The 27,641-nt window shown below is 35.9% G+C and overlaps 1 protein-coding gene across 1 annotated transcript in view; it reads left to right on the top strand.

The window, feature by feature from the left end:
- NFXL1 (nuclear transcription factor, X-box binding like 1) overlaps positions 1–27,641 on the top strand; it is a gene marked incomplete at its 5' end in the record, with an annotated part of 46,700 nt that overhangs the window by 9,604 nt on the left and 9,455 nt on the right. The window contains 10 exons of the mRNA XM_027636208.1: positions 567–657; positions 3,956–4,076; positions 4,503–4,659; positions 5,347–5,438; positions 8,836–8,857; positions 14,545–14,685; positions 17,031–17,197; positions 18,014–18,083; positions 25,389–25,493; positions 26,535–26,621. Coding sequence (XP_027492009.1) covers positions 567–657; positions 3,956–4,076; positions 4,503–4,659; positions 5,347–5,438; positions 8,836–8,857; positions 14,545–14,685; positions 17,031–17,197; positions 18,014–18,083; positions 25,389–25,493; positions 26,535–26,621 — 1,053 coding nt within the window. The remainder of the gene's footprint in view (positions 1–566; positions 658–3,955; positions 4,077–4,502; positions 4,660–5,346; positions 5,439–8,835; positions 8,858–14,544; positions 14,686–17,030; positions 17,198–18,013; positions 18,084–25,388; positions 25,494–26,534; positions 26,622–27,641) is intronic.

The raw sequence follows: 27,641 nt of genomic DNA, 5'->3' as shown, positions 1-27,641 counted from the left end.
TTGGAAGGTGGGTACCTTTCAAGTTAATAAAAATGGGGTTCCCTCCTGCCCTGACATCCACCAGTCTGGTGGTGTGATAGTAGAAAACTGATCCTAAAGTTATCTGAGCTTTACTATAAAGGTGTTTAAAAAATTATTAGCAATATCTTTGTGCTAGGGATGATATAGCATAAAAGTGGAAGAAATGGCAGAGTAATTGGGCAAATTGTTGAATATTTTATGTGTAATCTTCTGAATTATTTTAGATTATTACAAGAATATTTAGAATATTACAAGAATTTGAACTTTTTAATGTTCTTTTTAAGCTCTCTGCCTTTTTAGTATGTCGAAATGATGCTTTCAGTTGTGTGTTTTCTTGCTGTTTTATAATTTGAAATTTTTTAAAACCACTGTACAGGTAGCCTCCTTTCTGGAGGAAACTTGTCTAAAGTACCTTGACATTTTTTTAATAAGTATTGCAGAAATGAGATGACAGAACTGGAAAAATATATACCAGAAATTTCTAAGTTTTCGGTTATATAGACCTTTTTTTTTTTTTTTTTTTTTTTTTATTTTTTTTTTAATAGTGCTGTTCTGGAAATTGTCCACCTTGTGATCAAGTCTGTGGGCGGACTCTAGGCTGCAGAAATCACAAATGTCCTTCAGGTTGCCACAGAGGTAAGAACAGATGAAGAATCCCTGTAGTGATGGAATATTGTTTATTTTTGCCAAATTTTATGCTTGTGTGACTCTGTGTGGTCCTTAATTCTCTCGCTTGTTGCATGTGGGCTTTTTGTGGGGACAGTGTGTTTGAAAGTGCTGGTTAGAACTTAAAGACCTATATAGTGGCAACTTGAGTTTTTACCTGGTGTTTTTGCTTAACTTTGTTCCTCTTTCCAGCTGTGTAATTCAAAAGCCATGGCTTGCCTTTTTTCCCCCAATAATTCTGTTCAAAATTATTCTTTTCACTGAATGTGCATAACAAATACATACAGAAATGACTGTTGCTGGTTGAGTCTGGATGATTTTTAAAAATCCTAGAATACAACGTGGTACAAGTGGGCTTAAAATTTAAAAAAAATATGATGGAATTTGAAAGTATATTGGTATCTTGCTGTTGAAAGAAAATAAGTACTTGTTACTTACTGTATGAAGGATAGCAAAAAAGTTTACTTCTGCATGCCATGACCTTGGTTATAAAGATGCTGGAAATGACCAGAATTACCTGGCAGCTTTTATCCTGGCCAATTGCTTTGACATTTCCTTGGTAGGGGATTAAATTGGAATGACTGGAAAATTATGTGCCCTCTCAGCAATTTTCCCCACAGAAGCTGCTGCCCTGCTGAAACAGCAGCTGAGTAACCTATATAATTTCCCTTAGTATTCTGAACTATAAATTGCAACAACTTAAGAAATAATTCACAGCCTGTTCAACCAGTCTTCCTTCTGAGGGAGTGACTCTTTAGAGGAGAGTACAGGTAAATGTGGTAGTTGTCCCAGTTAACTTGCTATTAAATCTGTCACCATAAACTAGTAGTTTGTTTTTTAGTCTGTGAATTGTGTCACTTTTCTTCTTACCTTTCCTTTCTTCTCCCCTCTGCCCTTGTACCTCTCCAGAATCCTAGAAATACATAATTTTTTGTGTACTGTCAGAACAAAACTGGTAACATTGTGTTTCTGCATTAGTCTGGTTGATAACTAAATCATAGAATAAAATTCTCATTGATAAACTAAGGAGTCAGTGTTGCATTATAGGATAAACTTTTACGTTGAATGATGGTTTATATTTGATGCTGCTTGCATTTTACACCCTGGCTAAAAGTGACAAAAATTTCTAATAACTAACATGAAAACAATAAAGCATTATCTGTAAGAAAATAAAAGTGATCTTTGAGACTGTAAATGTCAAATATATACACTTTGAAGTGTATATCAGAAGAGTATAGTTGTCTGTTTGCCAACTAAATTTGCATATAATGAAGCTAGTAACTATGATATCAGATAAACTTATTTTCTAAAACAAAAACTTCTCTGTGCTTTAAGAAATACAGTCTAGTACAGACTGTAATATCTTGATGAATGTTTGTAAATATTCCTAATCAAGGCAGTTATTTTTATTTGAAAATATTTATATTCATGTTTCTCCTTATATACCAGTATTTTAATAGCTACTGAAAGTTATGATTAATTATTTTATCTTTAGAATGTAATACCAGGTCAGGTTAATTTTGCAATGAGCTGCCAGATCTCAGGGACCACTGATTTTAAAGGAAATATATACCTCCTAGAAAATAACTTCCCAGAGGTTGATAATAAGCAGTTGGCCTTTTGCAGGGGTCCCTGAAAAAAGGTAACAATCTATTATATGTGTGGTTTGATTTTTTTTTTTTTAAATTCTTTTTTTGTTATGTTTTTCATGCTTGCTGAAATTTAGAATTTGTTGCCAGGGAATAGAAATATTAGCCGCTCTGAACAGCATAGCTTTAGACCTTCAGTTTATTTTGTAAAAATAGCTGGACAAACTGGAGAAGCGGGCCCATGGGAATCTAATGCAGTTTAACAATGCCAAGTGCGAGGCGCTGCACCCAGGTCGTGGCAAACCCTGGTATCAATACAGGCTTGGGGGATGAACAGCTTGAGAGCAGCCCTGCTGAGAAGGACTTGGGGGTGCTGGTGGATGAGAGAGTGGACATGAGCCAGCGATGTCCACTTGCAGCCAGAAAGCCAGTTGTATCCTGGGCTGCATCCGAAGCAGTGTGGGCAGCAGATCGAGGGAGGTGATTTTTCCCCTCTACTCTACTTTTGTGAGACACCACTGGAGTGTTGCATCCAACTCTGGAGTCCCCAGTACAGGAAGGACATGTACCTGTTGAGTCGAGTCTAGAGGAGGGCCACTGAGATGATCAGAGGGATGGAGCACCTCTTCTATGAGAAAAGGCTGAGAGAATTGGGATTGCTCAGCCTGGAGAAGAGAAGGCTTTGGGATAACCTAATTGCAACCTTCAATACCTGAAGGGAGCCTACAAGAAAGATGGAGAGGGACTTTCTACAAGGGCATGAAGTGGCAGGACAAGGGGGAATGGCTTCAAATTAAAAGAGAGCAGCTTAAGATTAGATACTAGGAAAAAATCTTTACTGTGAAGGTGTTGAGGCACTGGAACCGGTTGCCCAGAGAACCTGGAGATGTCTGATCCCTGTAAGTGTTCGAGACCAGGTTGGATGGGGCTTTGGGCTAGTTGGTGTAGTATAAGATGTCCCTGCTGCTGGCAGGGGCATTCAGAACTGGGTGGAACTAGAACCCAAACCATTTTGTGATTCTATGACTTTATGTGTGCTGATAATATATTATAATTTAATTTACTTTGCAATATAAAGACTGTAGTACTTCCATCCTTTGCTCTTCAGCAGCCTGTTGTTATTGAGACATCTGCTTCTTGAAGTGATGCTTCTCAGATCCTGCTAACAAGTCAGAATTGCTTAAAACATTTGGCTGTCAATACTTCTTTCAAAGCATTGCTTCCTTTAAAATTTCAGAATCCAATATCGTTAATAAACCAAGACCCACATCTAAATTTACCTTTTTTAGAAGATTCATATTCTTACTATTAAGTACTCAATAATAAAACTTGGCAATTGGCTCTTGAAAAAATGGTGTGAGAGAGCTATAAATTAAAACATGGGTCTTTTACAAATATGTTTTTAAAAATATATCAGATTAGTAACATGAGAAACTTTATAGAGGTGAAGGATCTTCTCAAAGCAGCATTCATTATACATATGCTGAACATTTAGTATCATCCAAAATCTGCAAAACTGCCAGTTTTTCAGTGTATCTTACCTTTTTGAATTTAGATGAAAGATTATATGTCTTCATATGTATGTAAGACTGAAATACTAATAGAAAAAGAAGTGTTGTGTGAGTCAAATAACTGGGCTTCTTTTCAAAATGTCATACTGTTAATGTATTTGTTTTTAGGTAGTTGTAATCCATGTCCAGAGTCTGTAGATGTGAAATGCAATTGTGGAAAAACTGTGATTAAAGTGCCCTGTGGCAGGGAGCGTACCATCAGACCTCCCAAATGCAAGCAGCTGTGCAGGTCAGTATAGAAAGTATGTGTGGTTTTTGTTCTTGTTTCTTATTCTAATTCTGTAGTCCCACTCACTTCTTCCAAGTCATCTCTGGTATGTTTTGAAGTACCTCCATGAGGCAGTCTATCTGGAAAAATTGACTAGCAAAAGGAAAAAGAATATTTTCTGCTGGGGTCTAGCAAGATTACTTAGCGCAGAGTAGAATTTGGATTGAAACAGCTGTTTGAATATGTAAACCCAACTTTGATTTTAGTTTGATTTAGAACTCCTGTTTTAATTTTATTGTAATATTAACCACTGCTGAAGTTGAGAAGGAAAAAAAAACCCAAGCCAATTTGTTCATTTCAATTCTTTGTGTATTGAGCATAATCACCCAGTGACTGTAACTTCTTATTTCTTGCTGTCATATTGATTCTTCTTGGATTTTATTTCAGTCGACCACCTACCTGCCACCACTCTACCCAGGAGAAACACTATTGTCACTTTGGGCGGTGTCCTCCGTGTCGTCAACCCTGCCAGAAAACATTAACGTGTGGTCATTTGTGTCCTGTTTCCTGCCACGATGAAGCTCTTGTGAGGCAAACTGGCTCAGTAAGTCAGTAGTGAAAAATGGTGTATTACTGTTGTGAAGAATGAGCAACAGTTCAACCTTAATCTTATGTTGGAGGCTTTTGAAGTTCAGAGTAAATAAAAATCAGTCAACATACTGCTCAACGCAAAACTAAGTGGTGCTTGCTCCTTTGTTGCAGTTTTCAACAATTATAATTACTCAAGAAATTATAAGATTTTTTTAGAGTTGTGTTACAAATGTTTAATTCCAAATGTAAACAACTGCTTTTAACATAAGAGCAAAAAATAAATTTTACCTCTGATATTTACTTAACCATCAAAATTTGCGCAAGTCAGAAGTGAGAAATTGTTTGGCATTTTTTAGCATGATACATGCATGCACTGCATGATGGTAATTGAACTAGCTTACTAATTGAAATATTTTTATATTTTTACCTCTATTAAATAGTTAGGATTGGCTGACTCTTTTGTTTGACTTTGTGCTTAATTTTTAGCAGTGAGGACCACATTTTCTTATTCCTAACCAGGCTAAGGATGAAACAGTAATTTTTTTATGTGTAGGGGGTGTTGAGATTTCCATTAGTAAAAAGTTAGTTACTAGGAAGTGAATTTGTTAGAACTGGGAACTCTTTAGATGATGTGTTTATTTACGGTCAAGCAGATAGCTGCGTTTGTGTTTTGTATTCACCTAGTGTCTCTTGCTCTCAGCATCAGTCTGCAGGTCCTTGGGAACAGCCATCTGAACCAGCTTTCATTCAAACTGCATTACCGTGTCCTCCCTGTGAGGTTCCTATACCAGTGTACGTATTAAAAAAGGAAAAAAAAGTTTTTACATGGTAAAAGATTTTTTTCTTTTCATACTGTTGTAGAGGTGGACATGAAAATAACCATATTTTCATCTTCAGATGCAAAAAGCCTATGTGAACACCATTCTCATAAAGCTGGGAGCACTGTTGGTTCTTTAAGACATTCTCTAATGTGTGCTGACTGTGTGAAAGGACTGATAGTAAGGATTAGTTTTTTTAATGTGTGCTGTGTGCAATGCTACTTTAAAAAGAAAATGCCAGGTTTGATAGTCATCAGTGACATGACTTTTTCTGTGTAGTTTCTGTCTTGGTTTATGGGATCATAATATTCTGTGTAATGGGTTGCTGTTTTGTTTCTCAGTTGTTCAGTTATGGTATGCTATTGAATGATAGGTTCATACTTTTCATCCCATCAACTTGTTTCCTTTCTAGTTTTGACTTGTCCAGAAGGTTCTGTTCCTTGAGTTGAACTGAATCAACTCTTTCTATGATGGTGCTGAGGATATAGGGGAACACAAGATGATGACACTTTTTCACCATTCTTTTTCAATTTGATGGAGCCTCTGTTTACATTACGAAGAATTCAGTATTTATCTGAAAAATTAAATGCTGGGGATTTTGGTTTGGTTTTGTGTTGTGGTCTCTTATTGTTTTAAACCTTGCATTCTTCACAGACATTACTGCCTTTTTGGTTTTTAAACATCCCTCTTTAATGAGGGAATGTTATGTCTTCATTTTGTGAAGTGAGAACTAGATGGAGGAAGATGATAAAAAGATCCATTTAACTTGTCAATGTAGGTATGTTTAGAACTTAATATAGGATTGTACTATAATAGGTTTTACTTCTGTTCAAAACTGTGACCATACAGTGCTTGTGATACTTGAGTTCAAAGTTCAAAGCCAGATTCCCAAAAGGTGGAAAAGGTCAGATTATTCTGACCAGTCTGGCTTCAGTGTTTGTGTAGAAGCCTGTAGCAACTGTTTCGTGTAGGTATTCAGTAGAAGGCAGTGTAACATCATGCATTTGTAAGACGTCTCCTAGTTCTTCTGAATTTCAACATCAAAATAGCCTCCTTTAGTCTGAAGACTTTTCCCCAGAGGAGGTAAGTCTGCTAAGTGAGAGGGAAACTGTAATGGAAAAGTTGTACTTAATTTTCTAACTAGAGGAAGCATTGTTACATTTCACAGTGCTTGGAGCAAATTAAGGTTCTGTTAGCATTAGATCATACTAATTCTGGAATATCCTAACTCTCTTGATTGATCTTTGCAATTGTAATTTTTTTTTCTTTTTTTTTTTTTAAATGAAAGTGATATGGGAGGCGTTTCCTGAATTAAGAAAATAGTAATAAACAAAACCATGGTTATAAAGTAATGTGTTACTACAAAGCAAATTATCTGACAACTTTTTAGATCATTAACAGGGCTTCTGAAATCATTGCTGGAATAGTGACATTTGAACAAATAGGATGATGGAGAATAGTTTAAATAATAGTGTTCTGTATGAATGGATGTTAGTGGAGATTCCATTCTTCACTGCTGAAACTTTGCAGTACTTTCTGGGTTTTTTTCTAGTAATTTGGTATCTTTGAACAAGAGCAGGTAGAGATTTGTTATGCGTTTGGTATTTATTTCTCTAACTGGTTAAAAAGGGAGTTTCTGGAAAACTATTTGCTCTCTTAATTTTGAAGGACCATTAAGGCTGAAGGTTCCTTAGGTCGCCTAGTCCAGCCTCCTGCTGAAAGCAGATCAACACTGAATTCAGAGCAGTTTGCTCTAGCTTTGTCCAGCTGAACCTTAGAAAACCCCAAGTAAATTGATTCTGCAGTTACTTTCAGGACAATCTTTTCAGTGCTCAATTATACTTTTACTGATTCTGGTTTTAATTTTTCCTCCACTGTGTATCCAGTCAGAACCTTACTTGTTTAATAAGAGCATGATTGTCTCTTGCTTCCCTGCTATGAACCTCAGTAAGGAGCCTGGCTTCATCTTCTTGGTAGCTTCCCCTTAATGCTGAAAGATTACTATTTTATCCCTAGCCAGTAGCCTGCAGCGTTGCTGGGATTTAGTCAGTCACAGATGCAGGATTTTGTCTGTCTCTGCATTTCATGAATTTCCTCTCAGCCTGTTCCTCCAATCTGTCTAGATCCTTCAAATGGCACCTCTGCCCTCAAATGTGTTGACTGTAGCGTTCTTTAATGTTACTTGCAAAATTAGTGCATTTTGTCTCTTCCAAGTTACTGGGGAAAAAAATAATTAAACAAGATAGGTCCCAGACTGAAGAATTCTGTCTGTGACTGCTGTCCAAGTAGGATACAAAAACTAGCTACTAGCATTTGAACCCAGTGATCCTGCTAGTTTTTCATGTGTCTGGTAGTTCATCTGACACCATCATAGCTCAACTTGAATGCAAGTTTGCCATGGGGAATTCCTCACTCACAGATCTAGCAGTTACATGGCAGAGGACAAATTAGGCTGACTGAGCACTTTCTCCTTGCAGTTGAACAGAAGTGTGCTGTAATGGAATGCAGAGATCCTAGAAGCCCAATTAACTGGATATAGAAAGATTATTGTGGACATAAGGTAGTTGAGCTGTATCAAATGAAGAACAGGCTCCTGTGCTGCATCTGCTGTTTCTTATACTAGGTGAAAGACTGATTGCTCTTGCTAGTATCCTGCTGTCCTAAAGACCATCTGTAGCTATTGTTAGTTGTTTTGTGTCAGAGAGGTTATCGGGGATTTTTTTTAAAATACTCTTCTGGAAATTTTTAGGAACTGATTTACAGGTATTTTAACTTGAGTATTCATGATTATTTTATTGCTCTCCCTTATAAGATATCAATAGAGAAATCAAGGAGATGATGGATATGAAATGACAGGTAAAAAGAAAAAGATAGCTTTCAAAGTAACTTGAGCAAAGGATTGATTTTGGTGTTTGAATGAGTCACAAATTATTTAATACCTTCACAGTTCAGATCAGAGTGCAGGTTTTCTTACCTAGGAACAGTAGAGCTTTCTAAAAGGGAGAAAACTGTAAACCTAAGAGTAGACTAGATAGTTCTTTGAAATAACTGATACTGATCTATTAGTAGAGACAAAGGAGAAGATATTTGGAAGCAAAGCAGGTTATTTTCTAAAATAAGTTATTGATTTCATATACAACTACAGTTAATTTGCACATGAAACAGATTTTGGGATTGCCATCATAAAACACAGTAATCAAAACAGCTGTTGGAAAGGAGGAGGCATTGAGCTGCATAGACAGATGATTTTCTATTAGTTTGCACTTTTTAAAAACAGATTGCATTGATTTTTGTGTGAAAAGCACTGTCATTGTTTTAAATCTCCTAAAGAAGTACGTGTTTTCTAAATCTGTGATTTTTCTCTTTAACAGGGAGTGTCTTGGACAGCATGAGGTGAGTCGTGGAAACTGCCTTATAAAGTGAAATATGGCAGATATTATGTCAGTCTGGAAAAAAAAGCACAAAAGAGAAATAATAGATTTTTTAATACATATTTTTAAACCAATTAAGTACCTTATCACAAGGGCTTACATACCGGAAGGTATTTTAGTTCCTTTTTGAAGAATATGTAGCTAATTGACTTAATAGAATTTGTGAACAGAAATTTAGACTCATGATTTATGTAGCTATTCGTGTATTCTTGCAGTTGTTAACAATATGTTGGAATGGTTTTGGATGGTCTTTTTTATTAGATGCTTCTGGTTTTTTTCTGCCTCATTCTGTGGTTATTAATCTCTCCCTATTACACACTTTCCTTAGTGCTCCTATAAACTGCTGTGTATATTTTAAAAAGACAAGGAACATAATATCATACAGGAAGATTTTCATATGACTTGGATCTAAGCACACATGGATGAAATCAGACAGTATAGTAGAAACTTCTTTAGTGTTACTTATTAGGTTGTCTTTTGATGAAAACTAGCCTTCTCTGGTTTTAGGTGAAGTCATTGTCTATTTTGGCTTACATGAGAAGAAAATCTAATTGATGCTTAAATAACTATCATCATTATTTACAGTAATTTCTAAAAGTTATGAAATTTAAGGTCAACTCATTTTCCTTGGTTTTAAAAGATGATTGCTAAACTAATTAAAAAAAAAAACTATTGCTATTATGACTTTGTCTACTAGTCATCATCATCATCTAGTATGTCTGGCATAAATTCACTATCAAAGTCCAACTAACAATATTATAAAAAAACCTAGAATCATTTTAAGCAAGTAACAAATTCTAGAAAACAGTAAAAACAAAAATATTTTTTTTCTTTGACCTTCTTTAATAATCTCTTGATATGTATTAAAATGGTGGATCAATTATGTTGTGGCAACATCTTCAAATGTTGTTACCAAAGTTCCTGTCTCTGCAGTCTGTTTGTGCAGCTCCATCTGGGCTGTGAATGCAGCTTCCATAGAGCTACTTTGCAGCTTGTTGGTTCCTAAAAAAAATTTGCAGTGAAAATGAATGAAAAGAACAACAGTGCCTATTTGTTTGTTTCTGAAACAGAGTGGGTCTTGTTTTTTTCTGCAGTAAAACTTATGGCTTAATTATCCAGTATTTTATTGAGTGAGTGATATGATTTTTGATAGGACATATGGAATCTCACCCTGACTTTCATGAATTTATGTATAAACAGAATATAAGCTGTGGTCAATAGACTCAATATATAACTTGCTCTAGATAATGTTGCTGGTTTTGATACTGTTTAGTTGTACATGGTTGTGAAGTTTATGTCCCTCCACATAACAGAGGGTTAAACAGTATCACTACTCTTATTAGAGAAAATGGTACTTATTACTACTTATTTCAGAATAATTAAAAAAAAAATCTCTATAGCATACTAGTCTTAGCAGAATCAGTCAATGACTTTGGGTCATGTTTTCCTTATGGATTAGGAGAGAAAATAAATAAAAATCCCAGGGAGTCTATACTTGACTTTATTTAGGTATTGATGCTGCCTGACACTCTATACTCTCAGCCTGCGAATGGCGGTTCTGCCTTCCTGCTGAAGTGCAGCAGTTTCTGGAATGGAGTGAAATTTCCTAATCTTTGAGATTTTTGTGGAAGTCAGGGAAGAGAATGACTTGTTAATGTGTATGTGAAGAGGGTATTTGCAGTGTATTTTATGCACATTGTATGTTTTTCTGTTGTTCTGAGATCTCTGGAAAGAAAAAAATTAATGTTTGTTCAGTGTTTTACAGCTACATTGACTCTGGACAAGTAATCCCACCTCAAATTAATTTATTTTTGTTAACAAGAGCTTCCCTTCTATAATAGTTTCCAGCTCCCGATGGGGTTTTCACTGGGAAATGTGAACTTTTCACAAGTGACAGAAGTAGCAATTTTCTCAAGCAAAATTTTGCTATGAGTAGGTGCTCATTGCTGTACTATGTTACTCCTTATGTTGGTGTTGCTATACCTCCTGTAATGGAGGAGATAGAAGGAAACTAGGAATGAAGAAAATTACAAAGTCTTCTTGTATTTTAACTGAATGCGTGCAGACAGTGAATAGAATAGAGAATAAAAGCAAACACCTTAGGACTTTTATAATAAACAAATCTTAGTTTCAAAAGTATTTTTAAGGGATTGATTTAGTTTGCGCTCTTACATGTCCTGGCATTTAGAACAAGCAATTTATCACTAGAAACAACAGACTTAAAACTAATTTTCAGATGATATAATTGTATAAAATCTCTGTTTAGTTGAAGTATGATTCTGCATGATGTTTAAGCTAAAATAAGATTTTCTTTTTTTAGCTGAGGTCCATAGCCTTCTTTCAAATAATTTTACTCTGTAAGTTTTGGTTGTTTTTACATATATTTTTAAAAAAATAAATAACTCCTCATTCTTCTATATGTAGGTTCTTAAAAGAAGCTCTGAATTTTGTTTCAGATTGTATGTCAGAAAAATAACCTATCATCAACAGTTGACGCCACCCTGAAAGGACATCTTGACATTTTACCTTTTTTTAAAACTGTTATAAACATTGGCATTTCATAGCAGTGGTACGCATATGCTCTTTAAAGACTTTTAAAAATCAAATTATTCTAAATCTCTGTATGGGAAACATTAATTAAAGCTGATACAAGGTAAATGCGGACAAAGAAGGAAATCTTAACTGGATATGATATGAATTTATCTGCTGTCTATAATTTTCTTGTGGTGGCTTCATTAAATGTTCTAGAGGAGGGAAGGTGCTCTGATTTTGTTTCCTTGATGAGTATTTTGAATATTGCAATTGATGTATCTATTAATTGCTTTTATGCATTTGGGAGATTTCCTGGAAAACTTCTGAACCTTGTCATGTCCTTTATTTCTTTCCTTCCTTTTTTTTTCCCTGTGGAATATCTGTAGTCTGAAAATGACGCCTTCTTATTTTCCTTTTTTTCCTATTCAGCTTTAATTAAATACTTCTGGTTCTCATCTGCATGCTTTATTCTTCAGCTCATCAGCCTCCTGGAGTTTGCATCTTCTTTGATATTTGTCTTTGTAGCAAGAGTAGCAACCTTCATTCAGCCATTTCAGAAATGCATTCTAGATGCAGAAAGTACAACTTTCTTCTGCTTTGTCCTTTGGATTTATTAGTAAGATCCACAAAAAAATGACTTGTTAAGAAATGGAAAAAAAAAAAAGGTCAGTCTAAATTAATTGAAATTCTTCCATTTTTGGCTACACTGTCAGTTGATTCCAGAAGACTATCGTATCTTTTATTGGCCTCGAGCTAAAGCTATGCTGGATGCAGCTGGAGGACTGGGATGCTCCCTGCAGTCAGCGATCTGAAAGCTGCCATTGTTGTCTGGCTCTCTTGTGTGCTTCACTGTCCCTGGCTATGGTCAACAGTGCCTCTCAACCGTGTACTTGAGGGATGCTACTGGAAGGGATGTTCCACTTCTGCCTAAGTGTTTCACTTCAACTGGAGTTTGTGGTTGTGTCCTTCTCTGATGGAAAACTCAGCTCCTGGTAGAAAGAAGTCTCATGAGCATTATTGGAACGGTGCAGCCATAGAGCTTATCTGCTGTTACTGCTCTGATCTGCTATCACTGCCTGAGCCACAGCAGAGCCAGTAGTCATTAAAAACTGAGTGGCAATGGGGGAGCAAGGAAAGGTAGGGAAGTGGGAAATGGCAGATTGTAATGTTTAGTACATCTTTTCTTTCACTGTTTTACCTTTCAACATCCTTTGACTACTTAATGTTGCTACTGAAAGGCAGTTGTGGCTCTGAGGAGGGACATGGAGGAGAATGAGAAGGGGTAGGATATTAGGAATGTGAAAAGCTATGGTAATTGATGTGTGCTTGCTGGGTATAGTACTATTTTCTGCTTCAGACCATCATTTTATTATGCCTACTGCTGTCCTTTCCTCCCTTGGTCACCAGAAACATAAGCCATCGGAGACAGAGTTGTGGGATGTTTGAACGGGGCAGTATGAACCACGTATTCAGACTGTTTGCTGTGGTTGTATTAGTGCTTTAGTCAGCATTAGGTTCAGCCATGACATAGGGATGTGAGAGTGGTTGGATGTGATAGCCTCAAGATTTTCTCGTATGTATTCCACGCTTGATCAGCCTGCCATGCAGACTCTTGTTCAATCTTGAAGGGTCAGGATGAGGAGTTCAGAAGTCTTCCAAATGAATCGGAGTTTGCAGTAACTTGGAGTAGTACTTTTTGGTTCAAACCCAGAAAACATTTATCTAGGCAAGTGGATTCAAATCCTACATTGTGTATTTTTGCTTTAGGATTGAAGGAAACCAACATGGACAGTGCTGAAGGGAGGCTGTCTCTCGCTCTGCCCTGTGGGGCCATCCTCTCTTCTCTCATTTCAGTGCCTGTTTGTATGGTCAATCCATTAGCAAAAGACATTTTTTCTATTGATTCCTTCCATTTTGGTTATTTGAATTGTCTTGCTGTAAAGACAGATGTGTGGTAGGACTTGTTCTCCAAGTAAGTGGTAGGAGTGTGCAATGACTATTGTAGAGTTGGAAGAGAGAAAAGGAAAGAGTACCCTGCAAAGCTGTTCCGTCAACTTAAGCTGCAACACAAAATCGCACCCCTGGTCTAGTCAAAGTGAGTTATGTCACATTAACCTCTTGTGTAATAACATCAGAAATAGTTTTTCTCTTCAAAGTGATAATGAAATTAAGAAAAAAAATGAATTTTTTTGACAGCATCACAGAAACTAATGGTTTTTTCCATGTGAACATTACATAATGGTTGAAAAAATGGGAACAGTGAGTTTCCTCTAATCTTTTGACATGAAGGAACTTGTACTATTCAAATTTAGAAAAGTAACCTAGTTAACCTACTTAGGAGTTTACACGCCATTTCAGTATTGATGAAGGTAAAAGGCTTCTAAGTAGATGCTCTGAATAGTACTACAGAGCTCTGTTAACTGGAGTGTTACCCTCAAATTAGAAAGTACAAATGTATCATAACACATTAAAATCTTAGTCCTGTCATGTGCCATTTCTTCTTACTACTCCTGGTAGTTACATTTGATGTAGTCAGTATTTGGTTTATAGAATTTCTGGCTTGCAGGTTGCTTTCTGTTTGTCAGACTGTTTTAGATGTATGATGACTGTTTAGGTGTATAATATTTTGGGTGTATGATGACCATAATACAATTACGCCTGGGAAAGCAAACTGTAACTGTCTTCTGCAATAACGGTAAAACAGTTTAGGAATCTTTAATGGAAGGTATGAGTTTAATTCATAAAGATGAGATTAATCACACTAACAGATTTGAGAAAGTAATAGTCTGTTTAAAAAACAAACAAACAAACTATGCTGCAAAAGTTATCTTGTTTAATGAAGTATACTTTTTTACCTGGTATAATCAGTATAAAACAAATGTGTGTGGTTATGTTATCTGGACAGGAACTTAAATAATACTTCAAAAAAAAAAAGAATAAATAGAATTGGACTGGTGTTTTTTCTTTTAACAAAGATACTTGAGAACCAGAATTTCTCAGTAATGATTTTGTACCTCTGTGTGTATGTGTGTAGGTATGTATCACACACAGTCTGGGTGCAATGTGTGTATATATACCCTGTCTGTATACCTATATTTATTTATTTTTAACTTTTAGGTTAGTCCCTTACCCTGTCACTCTGCAAATCCCTACTCATGTAAAAGATACTGTGGGAGGCTTCTTGATTGCCAGAATCACACCTGTATGAAAGAATGTCATCATGTTACTAAATTGAACAGTAGTGCAGATGCAAAGAAGGTAGGTTAATTTCCTTTTTGCTTTTTTTTTAATGTATTTTATATGTTGTCTTCAGTTTTAACTGGAAAATAAAGAATTTGCAGCTGGGAGGCACAAGATCCCCCTGGCATCCAAATCCCACTGGGAGACTTGCTTGTGTGGTGTTTCCATTGATGCTAATCTGTACTTCCTTAGACTACAAAATGAAGACTATTTTATATTTTGCAAATTCTATACATTTTATGTTGACGTGCATTATTTTGATTACATCAAAACCTTATATGACACTCTTGACAAGTCTCTTCTAAAGTTATCTTTTGTAACTGTCAAGATCAAGTGAACTACTGATAGTCCCTATATACAAATGCACTTGCAATCTATTGGGGCAAATACTTACTGAGGAGACTGGAAGCAGGTTGAGGAGGCTGGCAGATCTTTAGGACAGAGCACTGGGAATGTTGCAGAGTTGCTGAAGACTTTTTAAAGCACTGGCATGATATAGTCATGTTTATTCAGTGTGTACTAGAAACTGCCATTTATGCAATTAAGCTGTGGGTGTTAGTTGCTGAAGATAATATGAAACAAAACGAAGTAAATATAAAGCTGAAAATTGTTCAAGTTTTCAGTAGTAAAAACCACATAGTTTGTGGCTTGAGAGAGTCATGATTTGAGGGACAACAGCTTTTCAAGTTTTTTGAAGCATTACTTCAGAAGAAGATGCCACATGGGCATTTAGAAAACTGAGAAGCATTCAACTGGGTATAAAGCTGTTACATTTAACTTAAATAGGATGATACCCTGTGGATTCCAATCCTGGAAGTGGTGGTGTTTTCATCTAATAACTATATATATTGTAGCTACCATATTACTCTATTAATGATTGTGAAACCTTTTTCTGAGGAGTATGGGTTTTGGTGCAACTGGTGGAACAGTAATCTGTAGCAATAGAGCGACATCAGTAAATACTGAGAGTGACAGTTAAGCATCTCCAGTTATGACTGTAAGAGGCTGTCTGCCTGCTGCTTCGGCTGACCCAATTAAAATGTGAAGGAGTCAGGACTGTTTCTAGCTCCGTCTTGAATGAGGCAATACGTTCTCAGAAAATGGAAGCCTGTGTACCTGTGAAGTATGGGTAAATCTCATTTCTCAATATTCTTCAATTTTTTATGAACTCAAGTTGGTTGTGACCTTTAGAGCTTTTGTTCTGTCGTTCTGGTAGACTAAATTGCAGGTGTAGTCAGGGTTGATGGAATTTCTTGCTTGTATGTCTGAGCAGTGATTTTTCTGTCTGGAATTTATAGGTTTGTTCTGCATGTTTTGTTAGAAAATGTTACAGAAAGGCCAGCTGTTTGCTTTTACCTACTGTTAAATGTTGTATCACAGTTTTCTAAATGTTTTTTTAGTTGCTGTTGTTTTTCTTAGGTTTGAATTTTTGGGAGTTAAGTTTTGTAAACAGTCATTGTACAATTGTTCCTTTTTAAACTTCAGCAAAGTTGTTCAACTGTAAAAGCAGAAGAAGAGGGAACTGGAGGAAAACAATTAAAAACTTAAATACTTATGCTTTTATTTTGAACAGCATAAAGTGAAACGTTGACATGGAATAGTCCTTTTGGGGAAGTATTATGTAGCTTTATTCTTGGAGAAATTTGCTTTACTTTGGCTGACTTCTTTGAAACTGAACATTTATCAGTTGATAACTCCTGTCAATCTATCTGGGTGTATTTGATTGCAGACTGGGGTTCTGAATGAGTTGTTAAGAATATGAGTAGAAATGAAGCTTAATTTACTGTGCTGATTTTCATTATCTTGTGCCGTTGTTGATCACATCGCTTGGAATGAGGATGACACCATAGCTCTCGTAGACTTTATGTAGTCTGTGGAATGGAAGCAATGCCTTAGGCAGCTCCCACCATATACCTAAGTTAATACTTTCTGGAAGATTATACGGAATATCATACATGTATGGAAATGGAATGGCTTAAAGTTTGCTTCTTAAAATTAAGCAAACCAACCCCTCCACCCCTGTATTACAGAGCAGAATGTAATGACTAAAGCATTACAGTAACATGATGGGTGGGAAAAGTTAGTTCAGAATATGAAATTACTTCTTTTTCTAACAGTTTTCCAATAGAGAATTAACAGACTTAGTGGTAATTTTCCAAAGCACTAATATTGAGGAGATTCTTTTATGCCCAGGAAGGAAAATAGAACTCTGTCTCCTTGACTGACAAACACTGGCCTTTCTACTTTGCTTTTCAAAAATGTATTTTACACCCCAACTCTTTCTTCTATATAAGAACTTGTTAATGACATCTCACAAACAAACGTTTGGCACTTTCTTTATTACTTTGTTTTCATTTTGTTAGGCAGGTCCAGAATGTTCACAGTGTGAAGAGGAGTGTACCAAGCCCCGGCCATCTGGCTGTCCTCACCGATGTGTTTTGCCTTGTCATCCTGGGGATTGCCCATCATGTCTCCAGATGCTTAAAATAAAGTGTCACTGTAAACTATCAGTACTGTATGTTGAATGCTTGTAAGTGTCAGAACACAACCCAGCTTTTCATTTGAATGCTACTAACTGGAAACCATTTGAAATGTCTGGGGATGGGAGCTACTGTTACAGCAAGTTATAAAATTTTTCTTGAAGATTGTAATTAGTATTATAATGGGTTTTCTATTTAAATGTTGCTAGTTTTATTGGTATTAACTAAAATTACTATAAATGCATGGAGTCTTATGAGCAGAAATTATTTTTATAATGTTTTTATAATACAGATAATATTTTGAATTATGAAAATATTATAGTAATTTATGTAATGTTTGTTCTATGTGTGCTTCTTTTAGAGTATGTGAAGAAGAATTTTATAACAAGAATTAGAATTAATGTAGTTAGTGTAAAAGGTCTTTGCAATTAGTTGCAAATTGTATGTCCTTTAAATACGGGCATTGTCCTGCAATTTCTAGCTGTTCTAATGGGAAAACTCCTTAATAATAATTTGTACACTTTTAAAAAATCATTTATGTGTGTGTGCATAGAGGGTAAGCTAGACTTTATGAAATATAAGATGGAACTTGTGGATTTAAGCACTGTCTTTTGTGTATTACTCTGAAAATATTCATCATATGCAAGTATGTTCTCCTTTGTTCATTTTATTTAAAGTACCTCAAGTCCTCTAAATGTATATGGGTTTGTGTGTAAAATAGGGTAGTTTATATTAGTCACACAGGATGTGGACAAATGAGTTCACTTTTCTTTGCAGTGAGATATACTTAAAATGTACCCCTAATTGTATTGACTTTTGTTGGTTTTAAATTGGAAATTATCACTAATACATCTTTCTTTTTACAGAAAACTAACATGTGCTGATTTAAAAGAAAAGGAGCGTCTTATTTCCTGCAAAAATCAATGCCCAAAAGAGGTAAACCATATTAACAAAGAGATACTTAATTTGATCAGTATGTCGAATTTTGTGGATATAGACCAAGTAAACTAGAGAAGCTTAGTCTGAATGAATATGCTAAATGATAGAAGCAAAGGTGGTTAGTGAACTGTACTTGCAAGACATGTGGAGGCTGTTTAATTAGGAAAAATACTGAGAATTGTACTTGCTGTTGTTCTCATCTAAGTGCAGGTCTAGCAACCCCTGTCTGTGCAACAATTTGGGGGCAAAGACTTTTTATACTTAATAAGTGAGATGAGCTAATAATGCCCTGGTGTGTTAGTGAAATAGATGTTAAGTACTATGAAATAGAATACAAACCAGGTAATCTCTCTACTGTATCTGGGTATATCTAAACTGCTGTGAAGAAGAGAAGAATAATATCCTCATTGTATGATGTTTAGACTGCGCACCAATGGAAATAGGCATCAGTAAGGAAATTTCCTGTTGAATACTGCTTTTGAGTAGTAAAGCTTGTGGAGCAGTGCAGGAACTGCTTGGAGAAGCTTCCGAATTTTCATCAGTAGCAGCTTAGACATGTTTCAGGATTTGTCTTAAAGCAGTGTCAAACACAACTGGACATGAGAGGTGGGTCAAATGGCTTGTCCCTTCCAGTGCTGCTGTTATGTGCTACTCACGTGCTTTCAGAAATCCGCACATTACTTCTTATTTTATGTTTGTTTTTTAGTTGTAATTAGTTGTGGTGGGAGTAACAGCCCTTTCTTTATTCCATGTGGTACTGTAGGGTTATAAAATGTATGAAGGGGAAAAACAGGAATATTTTGGAAAGTGCTTCCACTGCTAAACTCTCCAGAATTTCTGAGAAATTCTTCTTCTCTGCAATAAAAATGCTTGTACTAAAGAAAATATTTTATCCCTTAATCACTTTGTTGATGTGATTTGGCCTTTTAATGTGTAGCTGAGTCTCTTTGTCTCATAATTCAATAGCACTCATAAATGCTTTGATTTGACCCATTCTCATTCCCTGATTCCACGTAGTTCCCATATGCTGGATTATTTAGGATGTCCTCTAGTCTGAGATCTCTGTCTTCTTACCAACATAATAAATGTAGGTTCAAAACTTTTGTTTCATTATCTTCCAGTGTCAGAAATTTGACATTTGAATCCTTGCCTTTATTAGAACATTTTTTTTGCTTTTGAGTAAATGCATAAATTCACAGGATTCTTGCTGCTTTCCCAGCAGTGTCTGTTTCTCCACTTTTCAGACAAGGTTGTGTTAACCCCAACAGGAAGGCTGTGCTCTTGTGCTCTGTGCCTACTTGTATCTTCTGCTTTTTGCCCTTGTAGATGCCTATCTTTTTTTCTGTAAATGAATGTGCCTGTCACAATTTTCTCATCTGGATGTCTGAAAGCCCTCTTCCTGGCAAGGGAACACTGAGGTATTATTTCATTGCCCATTTACCTCTTAATTTTGTCCTTTCACATCCCTTTCTGTTACTTTGGTTTTATTTGCTCCAAGACTTCTCTTTATTTTCAAGAGTGCTTATAATCTCTTATCATGAACTATGTGTTCTGTACTTCAGCTTCTCTACAAAGATTTTTTTTCTCCCATATCTCATCTTTGATTAATGTAACTGTTGTGATTTTTCTGAACATATTCCCCAGACTCATTCTGGGATTTAAAATCCACCTAGTAGCAGTCCAGGATTCTAGCTTCCAGTTCAGAATTGCCCTGTTCCACAGATGATGTCCTTTTTACTTAATTCAGTGGGATGTGAAAGAAAGCTTAGGAAAACAGAATCTGTGTTATTTTTATAAAGCTTTAACTTAACAGTGGGGTTCTTATTTCTGTAATTATCTTGGAAAATAAGGTTTTCTGCACCTTCTGCTATGCAGAGAATCATTTTAGGGTAATGGATGACGTAAAAATGCATGCTTTTCCCTTCCTGTGATTCTAGCTCTAGCTCTTAATGTCTTTGATGAAACCTAGAAGTAATTAGTACCTTCCTGCTTCAGGTAGTTCATATCTTTGTGTTACAGTTCATCCTACTTTCTTCAGATCCTACTTGAATAACTTGGTGTGTACAGTAAGAGGGTTTTACCATTTTTTTGTCTAAAATATCTGTTCCCATCTCTTTGAATATTGAACAGTGCTAGGGATGTTTTGTCTGTTTCTAAGTGTACAATATTTGTCTGCAACTTTGAGAAAATTAGCTAGCTGTCTAATAATATAAATTATACTGGTAATTCTCTTTCAAAGGAATAATTGATAAACACAATTTGAAGGAGCAGCCTTAACAGACATCACCCTGCCACTGCCATCACCACCTCTCCCAGGCAAGTCTAGGTAAACCCCATTTTGCTGTTTGTAAGTTTTTGTCTCATGAGACAAGAACATACAAATACCTTGGCCAATTTAGAGCATTTGAAGTTTACAAATCTAATATGTCTGCCCAAAACTAAAATAGTCATTAGCAGAGCTCATTGAACTTGATGTTTGCTAAAAATCAGTGTGCACTGTCACTCAAAGCTTACCACAGTGCAACTTTGGTTCAGTAGAATACAGTATTTTACTGAAGTCATAGTTTTGAGATGTTTTTGGTTAATGGAAACTGCAGTAGACAGTATGCTACCATCTTTGATTTACAGGTACCATGATACGTTTGGGGATAAAGAAAAGCAATTATATTGTCTGGTGCCTTGAAAAAAATGCTACAAGAACTTGAAAATCTTGAAAGTTTTCATACTTTTGTTTTGGCTATGGCAATATAAAACTATAAAAGTAACTTGTAGCATTATATAATATAGACCGCATTTTTTTTCTGCTCTAGGGAGAAGTGGTGTCTTTGATATTACCACAGCTGTTAGGTGATCCTTTAATTAAAAAGTTAATTCTATTGTTTGGTAACAATAACAAAATATCCTGTTGAAGGAAATTTAATTTTTTTTTAATCGGGGTGATTAAATTCTTATGATCATGCTTGCAGGTGTTTTGTGACAATTCTGACATAGAAATTTTAAGTCTGTCAGTTTTCATTGCTTATGTATTCCTGTCAGTGTTTGTGAATCTGTGTTTAACACTTTATTCTGTGTAGTTAGTATTTCTTAACAAAATAGCCATACTTTGTACTTTTACTGTGCACTTTGCTACTGTCTAGGCATGAAATATGGGACCCCATTGTGATAAATTTATTTTAACATCATAGTGCAGTAGAGACAATGTAATTTCTTCCCCTGTAGTTGGCACTGTTGAGGCTGCACCTTGAATCCTGGGTTCAGGTTTGGGCCCCTTACTACAAGAAAGACATTGAGGTGCTGGAGCGTGTCCAGAGATGGGCAATTAACCTGGTGAAGGGTCTGGAACACAAGTTATATGAGGAGTGGCTGAGGGAGCTGGAGAAAACAAGGCTCAGGGGGGACCTCATCACTGTCTACAATTACCTGAAAAGAGGTTGTAGCAGGTGGGGGTCCAGTTTCTTCTCACAAGTAATAAGTGACAGGACAAGAGGAAAACAGCCTCAAGTTGTACTGGGAGAGGTTTCGACTGGATACTTGGGAAAATATCTTCACTGAATGGTTGGTCAGGCACTGGAGTAGGCTGCCCAAGGAAATGGTGGAGTCACCATCCCTGGAAGTGTACCAAAAAAATGTGTGGATGTGGCACTTGGGGACATCGTTCAGTGGTGAACTTGGTAGTGTCAGGTAAAGGGTTGGACTCGGGAATGTTAAAGGCCTTTTCCACCCTTAATGATTCTATGATTCTCTAAATTTTAGGAGTATGCATATATTTTAGGTTTTTTTAATAAATTAATGAGGCTTTCTGGAAATAAAATTTAATGTCGTAAGCCCACCTTGCAGATGTACGTGGGTTGCAAAAATTTAATTTGGTCTTTGTTTGGAAGTTGTAAAATTGTCTTTTGTACTTACCTTTTGGGTTTGCGGCTAAAAGTGCTGTTTTCTTTACTAGCAGGTTATTTTCTTTATTATCAGATGTGTATTAACAGGTTGTATTTATTACCTTCTGTCACAGATCAGTTAAGCCTCCATAAATATTGATGGGTTTTACCATCATCAGATATAATGTTAAAATTTAAATGCATTGGCTATGGGGAAAATACTTGTAGGATATTTTTTGGGTTTCTTTTCAGAGCTTTTCAGTGGATTAAATCCCTTCTTTTAAAGGCCTTACCATAGCAGACATAAAGCCTGTTCTTTTTTGCCTGTAGTCCACAAGCTATTGACAAGACATCTTGTACAGTAGAAAAGGATCTAAAGGGGTACACACTTTGTTTTAGCACCAAGTAGTTCAACATGGAATTTAAAAACAAGCAAAAAAAAAATCCATTCCCATGACATTTTTTATCCAGCAGAAGCAGCAGAATGACTGCTTTTGTTTTCTGAGATCATGGGTAAATGTTATTTTGCCATGCATTTTACTGCTTCTCTTGATATTTTTTACTGTTGGTTTTGCATTGGAGGGAGTAAAAAAAAAGTTTCCCTGCCAGCTTCATTCTTGTCCTGCATCCCCGGGGATGTGAACTGTGTAGCTCTATGAAGGGAACTAAATGTGTACCTTTGTGTTTCGGTACTGGATTAAACATCTGCCTATGCAAATTTTGCTCTAATGGTGTAGTAATACCTGGAGGTCGAGGTGAGGGCTACTGTCTTGGATTTGCAGCTCTGACATGATTTATAAGACTTTGTTTGGGCTTTGCCACTATTAATGAAAATGTGCCTAATAAGAACAGAAGAGTAATCTGGAAGTAATAGTACTAGCCATGGCTTGTTCTGACCAGCTTAAGATGACTTGCAGGTGAGACTAGATTGAGTTATTGTGTATGATTCTCTTAGATAGAGAGCCAAGAGAAGGGCCCTCCTACTGCACAGAGGTCATGCAGTAGTAAATTGGTTTTGCAGAGATTGTGGTCACTAGTGAGCAGGCTCCATGTTCTGGCTGGTAGTCTGACTTCAGTGGCATACAAGGCTTAAAGACAAGTTTCTTCCCTCGCCTTTCCAAAATGAGGCAAAATAATTTATTTCAGGCAAAAATATTTGCTGATGATCAACTGTACCTGAAAGAAAGCTAAATTCCTTCTTTGATAAGGTGACCAGTTTATATATTTTTCCCTCCAGATAAAGCGAATGAATTAGATCTGCCATGTGAGGCTTCAGCAGAGCAAGTGAGTCAATGCTACTCAGTAAATATCTAGTTCAGATATAGGAGAGGTTTCATACAAGAATGAAGGTGGGCTAAAGGAAACAACTGTCTGTATTCGATTATTTTTTTGAAAACCCCCCTCCCAAAAAAAAAACCCCAAAACAACAACAAAACTAAAGCAAAAGTTAGAGCAGGAGATATTAACAATAAGGAAGGTTTCCCATGGACTGAACTGACAGTTGACCTTTCATTGTTTTCAGTAATGACCTTGGTACCAAATAAACATTGCAATTTTCTGATGAAAATCTGTACAGGGTTGTCAGTATATGAGAATTGAGGAAGTGCATCTGCAGAACCACATGTATTTGGGGCATGATACAGAAAAAAAATGAGTTAGACCATGCATGTGAAGCTAATAGTAAGTTCCCAGGAAACAGCAGAAATTCTTACTGTCACAGCATGAGTAGCTGGAGACAGATGCAAATGAGAAGCCAGGATATATTGGGGAAGATACTCTAATAAAAATAAGATGCAATTAGGGCATTGTACAAAGTCCTTCCTGCTGAGATGTCATTTGGAATATTGCATGCAGTTCTGGCTATGTAGTCAAGAAATATTGACTTTAGCTGGTTGAAATTTGATGAAGGGAGTACTGTGGACAAAAAGAGCCTTTTATGAAAGGGCAGTAGAGAAATACTTCAATATGAGGATAAGAACTAAGGGGCTTAGACTGGCTAGAACAAATCTAAGAAATTTAAAAAACTCTTGCATGTTTTGGTGAGCTCCTGGAACAGTCTCCTTAGCAAAACAGTAGAATGGGGTCAGAAGGGGAACTGTTTTCATGGTAAGACTTCATCCAGTCCGGGAAGGATCATAGGAGGTGCCTGCCTGTAGGAAGACTTGACTTCAGGACTGAGCATGGTGACTTGGATGTTGCTTCTAAGCCTGTATGAAATGTGCTGAAACTGACTAAAAACCTGAGCCTAAACCACAAAGTATCTGTCAGAGTAATAATAGTTTGTGACTGTCATGGACATAAAAACATGGATGTCTGTTCCATAATTTTTAGCTGGAAAGTTTCATGTTCTGTTTAGGTATGTGTTTCATGATGCCAGCTCAGATGTTGAACCAGTTCCTGTGGACTTCTGAGATTCCAGATTTACTAATCAAGGTTTATACACCTGAGTTTCATAATTATGTAGTATTCTCATTCTTGTGGATGAAGTGATGTAGTAGGTATACATTTTCAATTTTTAATGAATGTGAAAAACTGTATCTCAAAAATGTATGCTTTACAGCATTTTCGAGGTTCTGTTAATCTTTTGATGACAGTGAGGAGGTGAAATTTCACTTTTAATGAAGAACACTGTCTAATGCTATCTCTGTAAATCAGTTGCTTAGATATGTCCTGTGAGGTTCCACCTTCAATTATAAACAGTATTGGGTTATGTAACTGAAAATGAAAAATTGTTATTATGAAGATTTCTTATGGGCATGTGTATGAACAAGGGATATTTTCAGTGAAGTCCTTAACAGAGAAAAAAATTTTCTTGATGTGTTTTATCAAATATAATACTGGGAGCACTGCTACATTCTTATCAATCAGCATATTTAAATTATTAACTCAATTCTTAATACCGTTATTGAATGATAATATTTTCTTTATAAGTGTTAAAAATTGTACTGGCAGTAAAAAAAGTCTTTATCTCTCCGATGGCAGAAATGGGATAATCTGCCAAATGCAGAAATGTAGGATTTTGTGAAATTTTGGACATAAGAATATTGATGGCCTGTATTTTAATTATGCGTAGTTCAGATGATTCTTGCATGCGGAATTTCTTTTACAGTGTTTTTGCTTCTGATTCTTTCCTTTTTCTTTTATTACTCTGTCTAATCTACAAGTAGCTACAGTACACTTAAGTTCAGTTTTCAGGGGTTTTTTAGTTCATCTATTTGTATTCCCCCAACATACAGATAGCTAGGGTAATTGTTGTATACATTACTGTGGAGGTGACTGCTCTTGAAACATGTGAAAGGAGAAATTGTTTTTTAATCAAGCTGTGCCGATAAAAGAAAAATTATTTTTCTGGAACTGAAATACAATAAATAACAAGCAAACATTTTATTGGTGTAGGAGTTTAATTTGTGTGTTTTATTCTTTATAGTTGCCCTGTGGTCACCGATGTAAAGAGATTTGTCATTCGGGTAGCTGTCCTCTGAACTGCAGCCAGAAGGTTAAACTCCGATGCCTCTGTAAGAGACTGAAAAAGGTAAATCTCTAAGTTGCAATTTGAGAAGGATGTACATATTTTTTTATATGTTCCTAGTCTTGTGTGGATGACTTTTGTGGATGGTGCAGGTTAGGATAGCCCAGTTACTTTAGTAGAGCTGTAACAGTTCACATCAGCTGAAGATCTAGGCTGCTATATCAGAAGATTCACTGGAGAATATAAAATCTTGTTAATTCTAGCCAATGATGGCTGCCTGACTTACAATAGCTTTGTCTTCAAGCACATTTCAATTTTTGTAGCTTCATGGGAAGACCAGTTAGATGACCTGGAGTGATTTGAGGAAAACAAATTATATTTCTCTGGTGATAGTGGGAAAGTTTATATAAATTGGAACTAGTACAGATGTTGTGAAATGGTAACTGATGTTGTCAGTTTAAGGTTCACTGTAAACTTAAAAGCAAGTACAGCCATCAGCACCCTTAATTTCTAACAAAGATAAGAACAAAGTAATGAAACAAGTTTACTGTAACTGTATATTATTATGAGGGAAAAGTCTTGAGAAGTCTTGACAAATAATTATATCTTGATGGAAAAAAAACATAATCTGTCTTCAGGAAAAGGCATGTAAATTATTTTTCTGGACTCAGTTAACTTCCAAGTGTTCCAAACAGGTTGCAGTTCCCTAGAATTCTGAGGCTTCTCCAAGATATGTCTTGTGCATCCTGAAGTCTTGGAGATGGGGTGTTGAGCAGGGGAGAGGATGACATATACAGAATAAGTGCTTAAAATGGATGCCTTTTTTTTTTTAATTGCTTCAATATTAGGAGAAGGGGAGAAAGTGTGAGTGAGAATTACCTAATTTTTTTTCCCTGCTATGACCAGACCTTGCCCTGTAATCTGAGCCAGTTAAGAGAAATGTATGTGAAATGACTAAGGCTCTGAATGGGAACTCATTCTGCCAGAGGTCCAGAAAGTTATCTTATTTTGTCTCAGGCAAACAAGTGAGACATAAAGAAATGAACATTATAGCTAAAATTTTATCTAGGAAAATGAGTGTAAAAGACAAATTATTCTTAACAGGAAGTACAGTGCAGCAAGATACAAGAAGGCCAAGTTTCACTGGAATGCGATGCATTATGCAAGGAAATGAAGCGGAAAGCATCTGAGGTAATGTATCCGTTGTAGCTATAATTTCTTCTCAGTGCTTCAAGAAAAGTAGAAAAAATGAACACAATTATTTTTCAAGGCAATACCAGCAAAAACTACAACATAAGTGGATGTGGTGTTGAATAGCAGCTATTTTTTCAGACTTGCATTTGTGAACAGTGAAATACTATTTTAAAGAGTATTCTGTGTTTTGGTTGGTTTTTTTCTTTTTAATTTGTTTTTTCTTTTTAATTTGTGGAAACTGATTCTTTCCTCTTTCACTGAGAAGAAGTGATGTTCAGTGATAGTAAAACACTTGACGAAAGTAGTTTATTGTGTCTATTACTTTTTAACATGTCCAGACTGGAAAAAAATCTTTTAAAAACTTCAGACATTTACAGAGATAAATTGGTTTGCACAATTGCAAAACAAACATGAATTTCTGAAAACAAAGTGCATTACCTCTTAATAAAACTTTTCATGTCTAGCACTTAGCGAGTATGCACTTCCAAGGAGTTGTCTTTTACTGTACATTTTATTAAAGAAATAGTTCTAGAAATGTTTTTCTATATTGTGATTATAATGGTTAAGGTTCCCTCTACCAGTGTATGTTATACCTATGTATCTTCTACCAATATGACCACACCAGTGTAAAAAGAAGTTTTCTGTTGCCTTTTTTTCCACATTTGTGGGTCACTTTTTCTTTTGTAGCTGAAATTTTGCCATTAGATGGCAGTGAAATACCAGGAGGCTAGTTGTATAGTTTTTTTGCACACCAGACTTTCAGATTTCAGATATGCATGGCTGAGAAGGTCTTCTACACACTTTTCTAAAGGGACTCTGCCATTGTGCCTAGATTAACGAAATTCTCAATAATGCTTTTATTTAATACAGCGTTTAGTAATTTAAACATTTGTCTGAAAACCTGCAAATAGGACTATTCTATTGACCCTGCCCTCAGTGCACACTGAGCTACAGTGCGCTAAAGCATGGGCTATTAATAGATTTTACATCTAACTTTTCTGAGATAGTGATTCAGTG

Source organism: Corapipo altera, unplaced genomic scaffold (genome assembly GCF_003945725.1).
Source record: "Corapipo altera isolate COAL_440 unplaced genomic scaffold, ASM394572v1 22b, whole genome shotgun sequence".
In the NCBI taxonomy this organism is placed as follows: domain Eukaryota; kingdom Metazoa; phylum Chordata; class Aves; order Passeriformes; family Pipridae; genus Corapipo; species Corapipo altera.
Note: the sequence above shows the minus strand (reverse complement) of the source record. Positions and strands in the feature narration are given on the sequence as shown.